We start from the raw sequence: 14,853 nt of genomic DNA, 5'->3' as shown, positions 1-14,853 counted from the left end.
GACTGGTGTACCTTAGTGGGGTGAGCATCATCCCACAAACCCAAAGGTCTCTGGTTCAGTTCCCAGTCAAGACACATGCCTGGATTGTAGGCCAGGTCCCCAGTTGCAAGTATACAAGAGGCATTCAATTAATGTTTGTTTCTCTCTTTCTCCCTCCCTTCCCCTCTCTAAATTAAAAAAGAAAATCTTAAAAAAAAAAAAAAAAGAAAAAGAAAAGAAAAAAGACTACAAACTGTATCTTAAGACAATGGAATACCACTGAAATGAATTTAAGTAACATGATCAGATTCATATTTTAGGAAGACTGCTATGTGGAATTTCCTCAAAAAATACTAAAACATACTTACAAAAACTAGTAAGAAAAGAACACTTGAAAAACAGGTTAAATATTGAGAAACGAAGTTGGATTTCTACCTTACACCATATACAAAAAGATAGCAACTGCATTATGGACTTAAATATGATAGGTCAAAGTATAAAGCTAAGAGAAGAAAATATAGTAAAATATTTCCTGGAAATGACAAAGAACTTATATGATATGGCCAAAACAGCACAAATCATAAGGAAGACTATAGTTCTGACTTGAAATACATAAGCAGAAAAATAGGCAATGGACTAAGACCACATAAAAGGTAAAAAAACATGTGAAGTATACATCCCTAAAAAAATCAGAAAATGCAACTTTATTATTTAAAGTTTAACTAATTTATTTATTTTTAGAGAGTGGGAAGGGAGGGAGAGAAGCTATCACAAGAGCTATATGAGAGGTAACAAATCCCAGGAAGGAGAGAGTAAAAGAGTAAGAGAATCAATACCAAATTCTACAGTTAAACTCTACTCAAATCTGTGGTTTACTACTGTACTATGCATGAATGTAACAGATGTTTCCTGACTCATGTGACTCAGTGGATTGAGCACCAGCCTGCCAACCAAAGGGTTGCTGGTTCAATTCCCAGTCTAGGGCATATGCCTGGGTTGCAGGCCAGGTCCCCAGTGGAGGGGGGGCGGGGGCGTGCAAGAGGCAACCATACATTGATGTTTCTCTCCTTTTCAATCTTTAAAAACAATACAACAGATGTTCAACAGCCTAAAAAAAAATTAAAAAACAGATAGCCCATAGACATATGAAAAGATGCTCAATGTCACTAATTATCAGAGAAATGCAAATTTAAACCAGAATGAGATATTACCTCACACCTGTCAGAATGGCTATCATTAACGAACAATGGGTGTTTGCAAGGATGTGGGGAAAAGAGAACCCTCTTGCACTGTTGGTAGGAATGCAGACTGGTGCAGGCACTATGGAAAACAACATGGAGGGTGGTCCTCAAAAAATTAAAAATGAAACGGTCTTATGACTCACTGATTCCACTTCTGGGTATATATCTGAAGGAACCCAAAAGACTAATTCAAAAAAAATATATACATCCCATATGTTCATGGCATCGTTATTTACAATAGACAAGGTATAAAAGCAACCCAAATGCCCATCAATAGATGAGTGGATAAAAAAAGTGGTACATATATACAGTAGAATTTCATTTTATAATGATTTTATCATTTTATAATCTTTCTAACTTTAATAAAAGTCAATTTTGCTAATCTATATTTCTCTGGAAAGTAGTCCATTTCATTTAACTTTCAAATTCATTTGCACAGAATTCTGATAAGTAGTCTCCTATGATAGTTTTAACTGCTTCCATTTCCAAGGTCATATTATTTTGAGTATCTCTGCTTTATGTCTTTTATCCCCTTGACCAAGATAGCTTGTTTTGTTTTGTTCATTTTTTTTTAGAATACTAAGGTTGTGACCTATTATTAGGCATACTGTTTTTCTCTTCTTTTCACATCATTAATCACTTTAAAAAAAAAAACTTTCTTCCTTCCTCACCATATTGTTAGTTTTCTTTACAATGCTTTTTGTTTTGTGAATACATTTCCTTATATTGAATCATCTTTGAATTTATGGAATAAACCCTATACAATCATGATATATTGTATCTTTAAATATCAGCTGAAATTTATTTTTCTCTCTTTAGAAATTTTAGGTATAATATACATAAATAAAATCAGTCTACAATGTTTTGGTAATAAACTATAGCTGGATAGTTAGAAGACAATGTTAAAAATAACACTGACAATGCCTTAGCAGGGATAAATGGTAATGGAAAAAATTTAATAAAAAATAAACTATTAAAAAACTAGTAATTCCTGCCCTGGCTGGCGTAGCTCAGTGGACTGAGCACGGGCTGCGAACCAAAGCATCGCAGGTTCGATTCCCAGTCAGGGTACATGCCTGGGTTGCAGGCCATGGCCCCCAGCAACCGCACATTGATGTTGCGCTCTCTCTCTCTCCCTCTCTCTCTTTCTCCCTCCCTTCCCTCTCTAAAAATAAATAAATAAATAAAATCTTAAAAAAAAAAAAACCTAGTAATTCCTATACAGTGTTATTCATAATAATGTTACTTGTAACTATTCGTTCAAGGGAGGTTAGTTACAGTAAATCTTTTCAAACAGATATAATACAAGGATACCTGTAGGGACATGCAATCTTTTCCAAAATACAAAAATAAATTTAAAAAATTTTGAGGAAGGTCAAGAGAACATATAATTGGCTATTTCTTCAATAAAATAAAGAAAACAAATATATGTAAACACACATATGGATCTGACTGTCTCTGGAAGGATATGAAAAACAATGATAACACCAGTGGCTTTCAGGAGTCGGTAGCTAGGGAAAAGAAGGGAGGAGGATACTTCACTATGTATTCTTTCAGGCTCTTTAACTTTGGACTATCCAAAAATAAGAAATGTTTTGGTTCTGGTGAAGATGGTGATATAGGTAAATGCAATACTCAAATCCTCCCACAACCACATCAAAAGCACAACTAAATTACCGAACAACCACCATTGAGAACTACCTAAAATCTAACTGAGCCACTAAGTCCCACAACTAAGGACATAAAGAAGCTACATCGAGAAAGAACCAGTGGGTAGGCACCATATCTGAGTCTTAGTCAACATGGCCAACACAGTCTGACACACCTGGGTGATTCACTGACACTCTGCCCTACCCAACTTGGGGTCCCAGCCCAAGCCATTCCCAGTGGCTTTTCCATAAAAATGGCCTATCTTGGCTCATGCTTCAGACTTTCCTAAAACCTACCAAACCAAAAGAATCTGACCTCAGCATGCTGCAGACCTCTTGCTAAGTGGTCTCAGGCCCGGCACAAGCAGCAGCCAGCCTTGAGTCACAGTATGGCCTCTCCTGGGCACCTCCAAGACCAGCACAAGTAGCAGCCATTTGCAGAAAGCTGTCTAGTTCATGCTACATAGCCCTGGGCAGGGGAGAGATGGCAGCTGACCATGGCCTGAACCTCCTGGAAGACCACAGTGCCAGCACACCCAGCTTCAGACTACACTGAAGTACCACCCAACCTGCTCCACAAGGAACACATTCAAGGGGAGGACTCAGCAGGTACCAGAACCCTGCTGAAGTCTCCTCTGTGGGATGGGCCCCCGCAGAGCTGATCCTCCACAATGGTTGCAGCCACCAATCCTTACAGATAATCAGCCTGGGGATAAATCCCTCCAACTGACATATCAATAGAAATCAAGGCCCAAATACAATAGGAGGGTATACACACCCCGCACGGATTGGGTAGGGGAAGGTGGGGACTTTGGTGAACCTAGAGTGTCCAGCTGTGGTGAAAGAGAGGCTATGCCACTGGACCCTACAAGACATCTACTACATTAGGCCACTCTACCAAGCCCAGGAGTTGTAGTAGTTCTACCTAATACATAGAAACAAACATGCGGAGGTTGCCAAAATGAGGAGATAAAGAGACATGGCCCAAATGAAAGAACAGATCAAAACTCCAGAAAAACAACTAAAGGAAATGGAGACAAGCAATCTACTAGATGCACAGTTCAAAAGACTAGTTATAAGGGTGCTCAAGGAACTTAGGGGAAGAGTAGATCAATTTGGTAAAAAAGTCAAGAGATAGGAAATAGAAAACAGAACTAGAAAATATAAAAAAGAACCACTCAGAAATGAAGAACATATTAACTGAAATAAGAATACATTACAGAATCAACAGTGGAGTAGATGAAGCAGAAGATCAAATCAGAGATTTAGAGTACAAGAAAGTAGAAAACACCCATTCAGAACAGCAAAAAGAAAAAGAATCCAAAAAAATACGGATAGTATAAGAAACCTCTCGGACAACTTCAAACATACCAACATATGCATTACAGGGGTGCACGGAGAAGAGAGAGAGAGATAGCAAGAAATTGAAAACCTATATGAAAAAATTATGGAAAACTTCCCTAACCTGGTGAAGGAAATACACATACAAATCCAGGAAGTGCAGAGTCCCAAAGAAGATCAACCCGAAGAAGCACACACCAAGACACATTATAATTAAAATGCAAAAGGTTAAAGACAAAGAAGAATCTTAAAAGCAGTAAGAGAAAAGCAGTTAGTTACCTACAAGGGAGTTCTCTTAAAACTGTCAGCTGATTTCACAACAGAAACTGCAGTCCAGAAGGAAATGGCAAGAAATATTCAAAGTGATGAAAAGCAAGAACCTACAACTGAGATTACTCTACTCAGCAAAGCTATCACTCATAATCAAAGGACAAATAAAGAGCTTACCAGACAAGAAAAGCTACAGGAGTTCATCGCCACCAAACCAGTATTACATGAAACGATAAAGGGTATTCTTTACGAAAAAGGAAAAAAGTAAAAAACTGAATAATAAAATGGCAATGCATATCTATGAACTGAATCTAAAAAAATAAACAAAATAAACAAACAAGCACAACAGAAACAGACACAGAGAGAGAACATTTCAACTGTTACCAGATAGCAGGAAGGTTGAGGGATGGGTAAAAAAAGTGAAAAGACTAAGAAGTACAAATTGGCAGTTATAGATCCATCACTGGGATGTAAAGTACAGCATACGGAATATAGTCAACAATATTGTAATAGCTATTTATGGTGTCAGATGGATACTAGATTTATTAGGGTGATCACTTAATAAATTACATGAAGTGTAATAACTGGGTTGTATACCTGAAACTAATATAATATTGTATCTCAACTGCAATAGAAAAATTAAAAAATTGTCTTAAGTAAAAAATAAGTAATGTTTTCAGTTATTCTGCATCTTTAATCATTAAAGGCTAGTAAGAACTTAGATGGTGAACTGTTTATTATTTCATTAAAATCAAGAAAAAGCCCTGGCTGTTGTGGCTCAGTGGACTGAGCATTGACCTGTGAATCAAAATGTAGCTGGTTTGATTCCTAGTCAGGGCATATGCCTAGGTTGTAGGCAGGTCCCCAGATGGGAGCATGTGAGAGGCAACCTATTGATGTATCTCTCACATGTTTCTCTCTCTCTAAAAGTAAATTAAAATCTTTTTAAAAATCAAGAAAAAAGAAGAAGGTTCTGGACATCCTAGCTAATAATATGGGAAAGTTAATTATTGATATAAATGTCCAACAATATTTCATAATGTATTTACTTGGAGATATGACATCATACAGAAAAACAAAAGTACCTTTATTTAGAGCTGGTACATAATGATGTACATAGACGCCTGTAACAATCCAATTTTCTAAACCTACTAAGAATGGGTGAGGGTGAGATAATATCCCATTAAAACTACCCAACCTAAACAGAACTACCATATAATCCAGCAATCCTACTTCTGGGTATATTTCCAAAGGAAACAAAATTATTATCTCAAAGAGATTATCTATAACTCCCATGTTCACTGCAACATTATTCACAGTACCCAATGTGTGGAAAAAACCTAGATGTCTGTAAAAAGATAGATCAAGATGTGTGATACATAAATACAATGGAAAAGTACTTCAGCCTTAAGAAAGAAAGAAATTTTGTCATTTGCAACAACACAGATGAACCTGGAGGGCATTATGCTAAGTGAAATAAGCCACACAAAGACAAATTACTGCATGGTTATCACTTATATGTACAGTCTTTAAATGGGGTGGGTGGAGGCAGGTACACATACAAAGAGCAGAAAAGTAACTGCCAAGAGGAGAGGATGGGGGCAACAAGGAGTTGATAAAAAGGTATAATCTTTCAAGTTATAAGATGAGTAAGACATGAGGGTTTGATGTTTAACGTAATGACTATAGCTGATAACACTGTATTGTGTAACTGAAATTTGTTAAGAGAAAGAATAGAAACTTAAATGTTCACATCCAAAAAGAGACAGGGAGTTAAATGTGAGGTGATGGATATGTTAATTATATCAATGAGGGGGAGGGAATTCTTTCACAATATATACGTATATAAAACCATCATGTTGTACACTCTAAGTATCTTAAAATTGTATTTGTCAATTACACCTCAATAAAGCTGAAAAGTAAAATAACCGAAACCTAAATGCATGATTCAATTTAACAAAAAAATGTTAAGCCCTACATTTCCATCTCTACAAAAGGCCTTCTTTTTGTCTTTTCAAACAGGGGTAGACAAAAGTAGGCTTACAGTTGTTCATATGGAAAAAGACATGCAGGTTATATTTATTACAATAGCTCTATTAACCTTCAAATAATGTCACAATGCAATTATAAACCTACCTTTGCTGACCTTTGCATTATAAGCTCAATACCACAAAGCTGTTATATACTTGCTAACCTCTTTACCAGAATGACCGAAACACACAAACAAACACACACAAGTCCCAGTTGATAATATCACTGGCTTCTCTCCATTCAGGACTCAGCCCACACAGTTCCTACTCAAAGAGGCCTTCCTTAACTACTCTAGTTTAAAAGGTATTCCATTGCCTTTCAGTTTTAATTTAGTCTTACTGTTTTACACTGTGAGGCTAAAGTGGGACTAGGGCCTAGGCATTTCTGAAATATTGTATTCTGTTTTCTATAATATACTGATTAGCAGGAAGACTTATTCCTATATAAAGAGATTTCCCTTAAACTATCTGGTTACCTAGCAGTGGCCACTAACCACATATGACTTTACTTAAATTTACTTTGTAAAACTCCATATTCATAAATAAGGTCTGTTGGTATGAATCAGATGAACTATAAAAGGAACTTTCTAGAAGTATGTAGGTAAGCCTTTGCTTCTCTTTTTATTGAAAATGAACATCCTTGTTATAAGCACCAAGTAGAGATTTTTCAACCCTTTGATATGCTTGGAGTGTCATCTTTCTGTCATCTAGTAATTATATACTTTGCTTAGAACAAATTTTGTTCTGTTTTGTTTAATCTTAATGGGCAATAAAATTTATCAATCAATGGGGGGAGGGCCCTGCTCCCACATTACCTTCATAAGATTAAAAATTACCACCAACAACTTCTCATCAGAAACAATGAAAGCCAAACATAATGGAATGTAAATTTCAAAGTGGTCAAATAAAATAGGATTCTACCTCAAGCAACAACACTCATTACAAATAAAGGTGAGAAAACTTCTGTTACAACTAGTGACAGACCAGTAATTTAAGAACTAAAAAAGCTGGAGAAAAAAATCAGAATTCATCCTTTTGAAGGTAGCAGAGAACACTTGAGGTAATGGGAAGAAAAGGAGCTGAGACTCAAGGAAAAGAACTTTGGAGAGGAAGCTGACTTCTGTATCTGCTTTCCCACTGGAGTCTTTGCTGATTCAGCAAAAATCAGTAGTTGGCAGGAGGCTGGGATTAGCATTGACAGGAATAGACTCTGATTCACAACATATGTGTAATTTTCACATGCAACTCCTCAAGGTGGACAGAGTAGTAGGGTATCCAAACATGAGTGTGCATCAATTTTGATTCTGTGTGTGTGTCTGTGTGTGTTTTCTGCTGGTGTCCAGGAACCTAGTGTTAATTTTTTAAAGCACTTCATGGTGGTTCTGAAACAAAACAGACCTTACAAATTATATACAAATATAACTATTTTGTTCTCTGAAAAGCTATTATAAAATGTTTTGATTAAGCTATGATTACCTAATACTTAGTCTCATATCAATTTATATGCCTGATTTTCCATACCACTGCCTACAGTAAATGTCTGTGTTATACCTTTCATTGAACCACTAGGCGAAATGTGCCATACATAAAAACAATGGTCTATGATTAAACTGAAAAAGTATTTTAAATACCATAAAAGTAGTGATAATGACATCAGAAAGGTGACTCTAATATGCCTTTCAAATGGTGACACATAGAAGGGATATTTCAATATTAAGAAAAACTGAAACTAAAAGCAATACATTATAGCAACCATCTATAAACATTTTGAAAAAAAAAAAAACTAGGCATTTCCTTACAATAAGAGAAATCTTAATTTTAGCCATTTAAGTCTGCAGACATTTAAGTTTAGATGCAAATAACATTAAATGAAATTTCTTTGTGCAAAGCAAGTACTCTGTAATAACTGCTTCAATAAACAAAATCTTGACCACATTTACTAAGCTTAAAATGTATGTAAGAGATAATACCCAGAACTCCATTAAATTATTTGATTATCACTGAAAATGATAAGGGTGATCACTTTTGTTTTAAGTAAGGTAAGTTAAATACTTACCTGGGTTTCATATAAGTGGGCAATGTGAAATTGAACTGCAAAGATGATAGAAAATAGAAATCAATCAATACATAAGTGTTTGGGGTAAATAAGCGAGAATATAAAATGTAAAACAAGTACAGTGTACACTATACAGATTTAAGTAATAATGGAACATAACCTTTCTTTTTAATAAAATAGAATATACAAACATATACAAACATGATAAGAAGCTATATGTATTCGTTACTGGTTATCAAATTTTGTCAATATAATTATTAAAATCTGTACCAAGTGAGCATACTTTTTAAATTTTTTCAATTACAGTTTATATTTAATATTATTTTGTATTAGTTTCAGTGAGTATACTTATTACAAGTATAAAGTAGCCACATTAAGCAAACAGAAAAAACTTTTTAATCTCATGTTTCAAAACATGGTATTTAAAAACTGAGTTCCAGGTGAAAAATATAAAGTCACTATTTGTAAAAAACACATTAAAATAGGAAAAACCTCTAATATTTTTCTTATGCCGTATTTCATATCTGCACATTTTATAAAGCAGTCATAGACCAGGATGACACTGGTAATAACACAGAGGAAATTAGTTGTTACATTTCTCTATCAGTTCTTCAGAATTATTTTTAAGGACTTTTTTAAAAAGTCAAACCACAGCCCTGGCTGGCATAGGTCAGTGGATTCAGCACAGGCTGCGAACCAAAGTGTCGCAGGTTCGATTCCAGTCAGGGTACATGCCTGGGTTGCAGGCCACAGTGCCCAGCAACCGCACATTGATGTTTCCCTCCCTCCCTCCCTCCCTCCCTCCCTCCCTCCCTCCCTCCCTCCCTCCCTCCCTCCCTCTCTCCTTCCCTTCCCTTTCTAAAAGTAAATAAAATCCTAAAAAAAAAAGAAGTCAAACCACTTAGGAAGCAAAAATAATAAACAGACCCAAGATTAACAAATGTCTTGAAAAGCAGATAAAAACATGTCAGCTTTTATTTTCAGCTCTTTCTGATACTGCATCACCAGAGTATGAATGATTCCATGAAGGCAACAATGAACAAGTAATCAAACTGAATTCTAGCTACTTAAGTACTGATTCTCATTCTTTAATGTTCTATCTATCTGAATTTCATAGCTGGATTTCAAGGAGCCTGGGAGCCTTTCAAAATTATATGCAGACTATTTATGTAGATCTTTACAAGCAAGGTTCATAGCTATCATCAATTCTGTATTGGAGAGTGTACCACGAACTGATTCCTGCAACTTTTAAGATTCACCTAGAAGGCTTGAGAAAAATAGAGATCCCCAAGGTTATGATACAGTGAACCTGGCGGCAAGGTCTGGAAAGTTGCCTTTTTATTCAGTTCTGCCAACACCTATTCCCTTGACCACCTACCACCTGGAAACAGCTCGTCTAAAAAAAACCATGAACATCAAAACAAACAAAATATATAATGAACTTTAAAAACAATACCACTTTTGGATCAAAACTACAAATAACTCCATAAATAATCATTAAATATCACATGTCAACTAATCAAAATGAGGCAAAATAAAAATGTCTTTAGAAGATAAAAATCAGTTTTGTGAAAGCACATAATAATAATAATAAAAGTTCTACATATGTAAATATCCCTTTCACCTACACCTGTTGAAGGCTTTTCTTATTCCTCACATGCTTTTTTGAGCACAGTTCTCCTTGTGTTCCAGTCCACATCTCACCTCACTACATCAATGGAGGGAGAGTAGGTTACAGGTTAAGGGAATGATGAAGAAATAAAATATCTATGCTCATTTCCCACAATCTCCTTTCTCCTCTAATAAAGTGTTGTAAAAAGAAAGAAAAGATCAGTAGCCAGTGGGCACCCTACTACTATCCCATACTTCTACCAATCTCACTCTTATGCCTTATGTCAAGGGCTTCCCTATCCCATGACTTACTAAATCCAATGTCATCTTTTATAGTGTGAAACCACCATATATTTAAACTCTTAAAAGTCTTCTTCAAAGTGGAACATAACCATACACCTATGAAAAAGCTCCATTTGGCAAGTCTCAATTAGTGGTAGGAATTTTTAACAAATACTAACATGAAAGGTTCTGAGATTAAGCTTTATTCAGAAATTAACATTATTTTTAGAATTAACAGAATTTTTAAAAATCCCAAAGAAACAATTTTATCCCAAGGGGCAATCATATAACGAAAGCCCTCACATCATCATGACTCCACTTTTCAAAATACTACCTGTAATTAATCCATCTTAAGCACTTCTAGAAGCCAGTGTACCTACTAATTTTTTTAATTGCATAAATGAATTGTCATAAAATACAAATCTCTCATATGAACTTTTTTAAAAGCCCACTTTACTTTCTATTATCTTCTGATCTTTGTAGTATCACAAGGTAACATAAAGGTTTGAAAGAATAGTCAAAGTCTGCTGTCAAAGACAACAGATGATGACATAAAAATTTCTAAGAGAAGTAAGTGTTACAAAGACAGAGCCTGGTGTTGAAACATTAATAATGTCTGGCTCAAGGCAGGTAGTCCATATTGCTCTGTAAGCCATCTGCCACTATCAAATAAACTACCCGAATTAACTTAACTATAATGGCTTAATATCTCTAAATAAAGCGCACACCCTTCCATTAGAGTTACCAACCTTTTAGTACTCAAAGTCCTGAACCCCGGGAAAAACCCCAGACCTGGGCAAAATAGGACATTAGTCACTCTCCCTCCTATTTTCCTTAGGCATAGTAAACTTGAAGATGTTAGTTCAAACTGTCCTCTTTAAATTAGACAGGAAAGTTTTCTGTCCTGTGGTAGTCCTTCTACATAGGCGTTTTCCAATCAAGAGTAGTGAGCTACAAGTGAGTTTTAACCTTAACAGAATAGAGTAAAATGAGGATTTACCAATATATTTAGTCTCACATTTATGAAACAACCCTCAGAAGTTATTTAAAATGACAAGTAGTTATGACACTTGGCTTTAAGGCACTGGATATTTAAAAAAATGAAAATCAGCTTTTTTCTTATTCCCATAAACTAGATGATTTATATAACCTGAATATATTTATAAATTAATATTTCTATGAGTTAATTTTTTTAATCTAACCTCATCTTAAAAACTGAAATACTGCTGCATTTTTTTTACTTTTGCATCATTGTATCTGCAAATACACTCATCATTACAAAATCCTGAGTTCAATTTAAAGAAATCTTTCATTTTGGAAGGAAACCTACGCAGAAACAGAAAATAACTGTTTGAAGGAAACTACTATATCGGAACATGCTTCACACATACATTCTTTTTGAATTAATTGAGAAATGTCACCTCAAATTTTATGATGTATAAAAATATAATAAAAAGGCCAAGTATACTACATACTACATAGCAGGAATCACTGACCTATCACATATGAACCTTTGTAAACTCATTTTTCCTAAAAGACCAGCAAACCCCATTTTTAATTCTCCCAAGTCATCTACAAGATAATTAATACATAAATAATCAATCTCGCTCACTGGTATAGGTAATTTGAATTCAACAACTCAGTTCACTGGTATATCTACTTTGGACACAGGCTTTTCACAATAATTCATCTGACATGTTCCATTTGTACAAGTAGCCATGGCAACCAATACAGTTAAATTCAATAATTCTACAAGAAAAAAACTGCACGAGATTTATCACTATCATTATTACTACTAGTAGTATTATTTGACATAAAGTGATTTGAATACATATAGAAAACTATGGTTATTAATACTTACTTTCAGCATTAGACAAAGTGCAGGGATTACAGTCAACCAACGCTAACTGAAAATGCTGTAAGGAGAGAGTAAGAAAATTAATGCACTAAATTAAGTTATATGACTATGTCTGAAAATATTTTCCAGGCATGTATGGTCTAACATGATAAACCTATGCTATGCAAATGAAACACAGTAGACAACCAAGTGGAATTATGTTGAGCATTTCCTGCTAGTAACAGCCAGGTTTTTGAGAATGAAGACTTTGGGAAAGAATTAACTTTATCAAGTTACCCAGTGCATATTTTTATTTACATGAAAAAAAGCTTCAGATATTTAAATCCTCAAATAAATAAAATGTATTAGTTACAATTTAAACAGAACCCATCATTTTTAAAACTGAAAGTAAAACTTTGATGGCATTAATGTCAGAACACCACTGCTTATCTCAAAATGAGACATGAACTTTAGAAACAAAAAAAATTACTATGAGAATTATGATCAAGGGTAAAACTATCTGCCCTTCCTGATATTTCAATAATCACTGTATTCAGTGCCTTCTAAAATTTTTTAAAAAAAAACGATTTTGACTACTACAAAGAATGCACAAGCTACAAATAGCCCGCATTCAAGTTTGTTTGTGAAATATAATTATCCTTTTAGAATGTGCTATTATATGTGTAGGCAATTTTAGTCCATTAATAGTTATACTATTATAACTATAATAGTTTAATAGTTATTATGTCATATAAGCTTGCCCCCAAAAATGTTAAATTTAACATACAACATATTTTTAAGAATGCAAATCATAATCCAAAACACTGGGTGACATCTAGTTTGTCAACATTAAACCTGGCATGTAAACTAAGAGAAAGCAAGTATTAGAGTTGGTATAGTCTTCAAGATAAAAAAAAGTACATCGCTTTCAACTTTTCTAAAAAAGTAGCATATTTTTCGGACTATAAGATGCACCCCCTCCCCTTGGGAGGAATAATGGTTGTTAAGGCTGCTGTTGAGTTCTGTTTACATCTATATTGGTGAAATATTATGTTATTTATGTTATTAAATATTTTACCACACTTTGCTTCAAAATTTTTTCCTATTTTCCTCTAAAACCTAGGTGCATCTTATAGTCCAAAAATATGGTACTTACACAAATTTATATTCAAATTTTAGCATACATATAAAGTAACCAACAGCCAAAATACAAATCATTTTTTAAAAACTGACCACACTAAGTTCATTTCTATCAACAATAAAAATATCTAAATTTAGAGTTATATTTTATTTAATCCTCACCCGAGGGCATGTTCATTGATTTTTACAGAAAGAGAAATGGGGTGGGAGGGACATCGATTGGTTACCTCCTATATAGAAGGCCACAAGTTTTCAGTACTGTATTTTAACACAGAATCAACAAAACCGGACTTGATCAACTGGAACCCTGAATTAACAAAAATAAACAAATACTGGCTACCCAGTGTTACAAAGAATAAAAGATTAGAGTAGATTGAGTGCGGGTATGTGAACCAAAGGGTTGCTGGTTCAATTCCCAATCGGGGCACATGCCTGGGTTGCAGGCCAGGTCCCCAGTGGGGGGCACGTGAGAGACAACCACACAATGATGTTTCTCTTTTTTTTCCTTCCCTTCTCCTCTAAGAATAAATAAATATCTTAAAAATATATTTAAGGGATATAAATTTTGAATGAGTACACTACAAACAAAATGACAATGACTCTTAAATACAGAATATTTAATCCATTCAACAAATGAATTTATCAAGAGTATATAATCCTCTTAGGACAATGCAGACACTAGGGATACAATGTTCAATAACAAAACAAAACTAAAATATTATTTGCCATGGTCAACAGAATGAAAAAAAAAATCCAACATCTCAACACCTCGAAAACTGCTTTTATTTTTCCCTGGGCCAACTAAGCAGATTGTGTGTCCTCAAACATCCCTTGAGTGTACTACCATGGCAATAGAAAGCAAGACTATTTTAAAAAGTACCTCCAGCCATGATGGAGGTATAGGTAGACACACTGTGCCTCCTCTCACACAACCAAAATAAGGTCAGCAACAATTTAGAAAAAACATAACAACCAGATCTGACAAAATTGAACTGTATGGAAGTTGGACAACCAAGGAGTTAAAATACACACATTCATCCAGGCTGGTAGGAGGGCCGGAGTCAGGCAGCCAGGTGGAGAGGGGTCTCAGCACAAAAAGCTACACATAACACTTCCAAATGCTTCCTAGGTGCATAAGGCATCCCCAGCACACAGGCAGCTGGCAGACCTAGCAAGGTGGCAACTGTGAAGCGAGGCACTGCGTGCAAGGCACCTGGCTGTCCAGGCCACATTCTCGCATAGATAAACCAAGCGAAATAGGGCAGTGAGACAGATCATGCAACCCAGTGTCCCAGCACTGGGAAACAGAACCTTGAGACACTGACTGAAAACACCTGTGGAGGTTGAGGCACAGGGAGAGACTCCCAGCCTCACAGGAGAGTGTGGTGCAGAGACCCACAGGGTCCTAGAACGTACA

At 35.2% G+C, this 14,853-nt stretch overlaps 1 protein-coding gene across 8 annotated transcripts in view; it reads right to left on the bottom strand.

Moving 5' to 3' along the window:
• KDM6A (lysine demethylase 6A) overlaps window positions 1–14,853 on the bottom strand; it is a 175,506-nt gene that overhangs the window by 61,927 nt on the left and 98,726 nt on the right. For all 8 annotated transcript variants that reach the window (XR_004900873.1, XM_028522707.2, XM_028522705.2 and 5 more), the window contains exons 7-8: window positions 12,321–12,375; window positions 8,567–8,601 (exon numbers count right to left, since the gene is read on the bottom strand). Coding sequence is in view for 7 of the 8 variants with exons in the window: in XM_028522707.2 (XP_028378508.1) it covers window positions 8,567–8,601; window positions 12,321–12,375 (90 nt within the window). In the remaining variant the exon portion in view is untranslated. The remainder of the gene's footprint in view (window positions 1–8,566; window positions 8,602–12,320; window positions 12,376–14,853) is intronic.

Source organism: Phyllostomus discolor, chromosome X (genome assembly GCF_004126475.2).
Source record: "Phyllostomus discolor isolate MPI-MPIP mPhyDis1 chromosome X, mPhyDis1.pri.v3, whole genome shotgun sequence".
NCBI lineage: Eukaryota > Metazoa > Chordata > Mammalia > Chiroptera > Phyllostomidae > Phyllostomus > Phyllostomus discolor.
The sequence above is the reverse complement of the archived record's forward strand: the minus strand, read 5'-3'. Positions and strand labels throughout refer to the sequence as shown.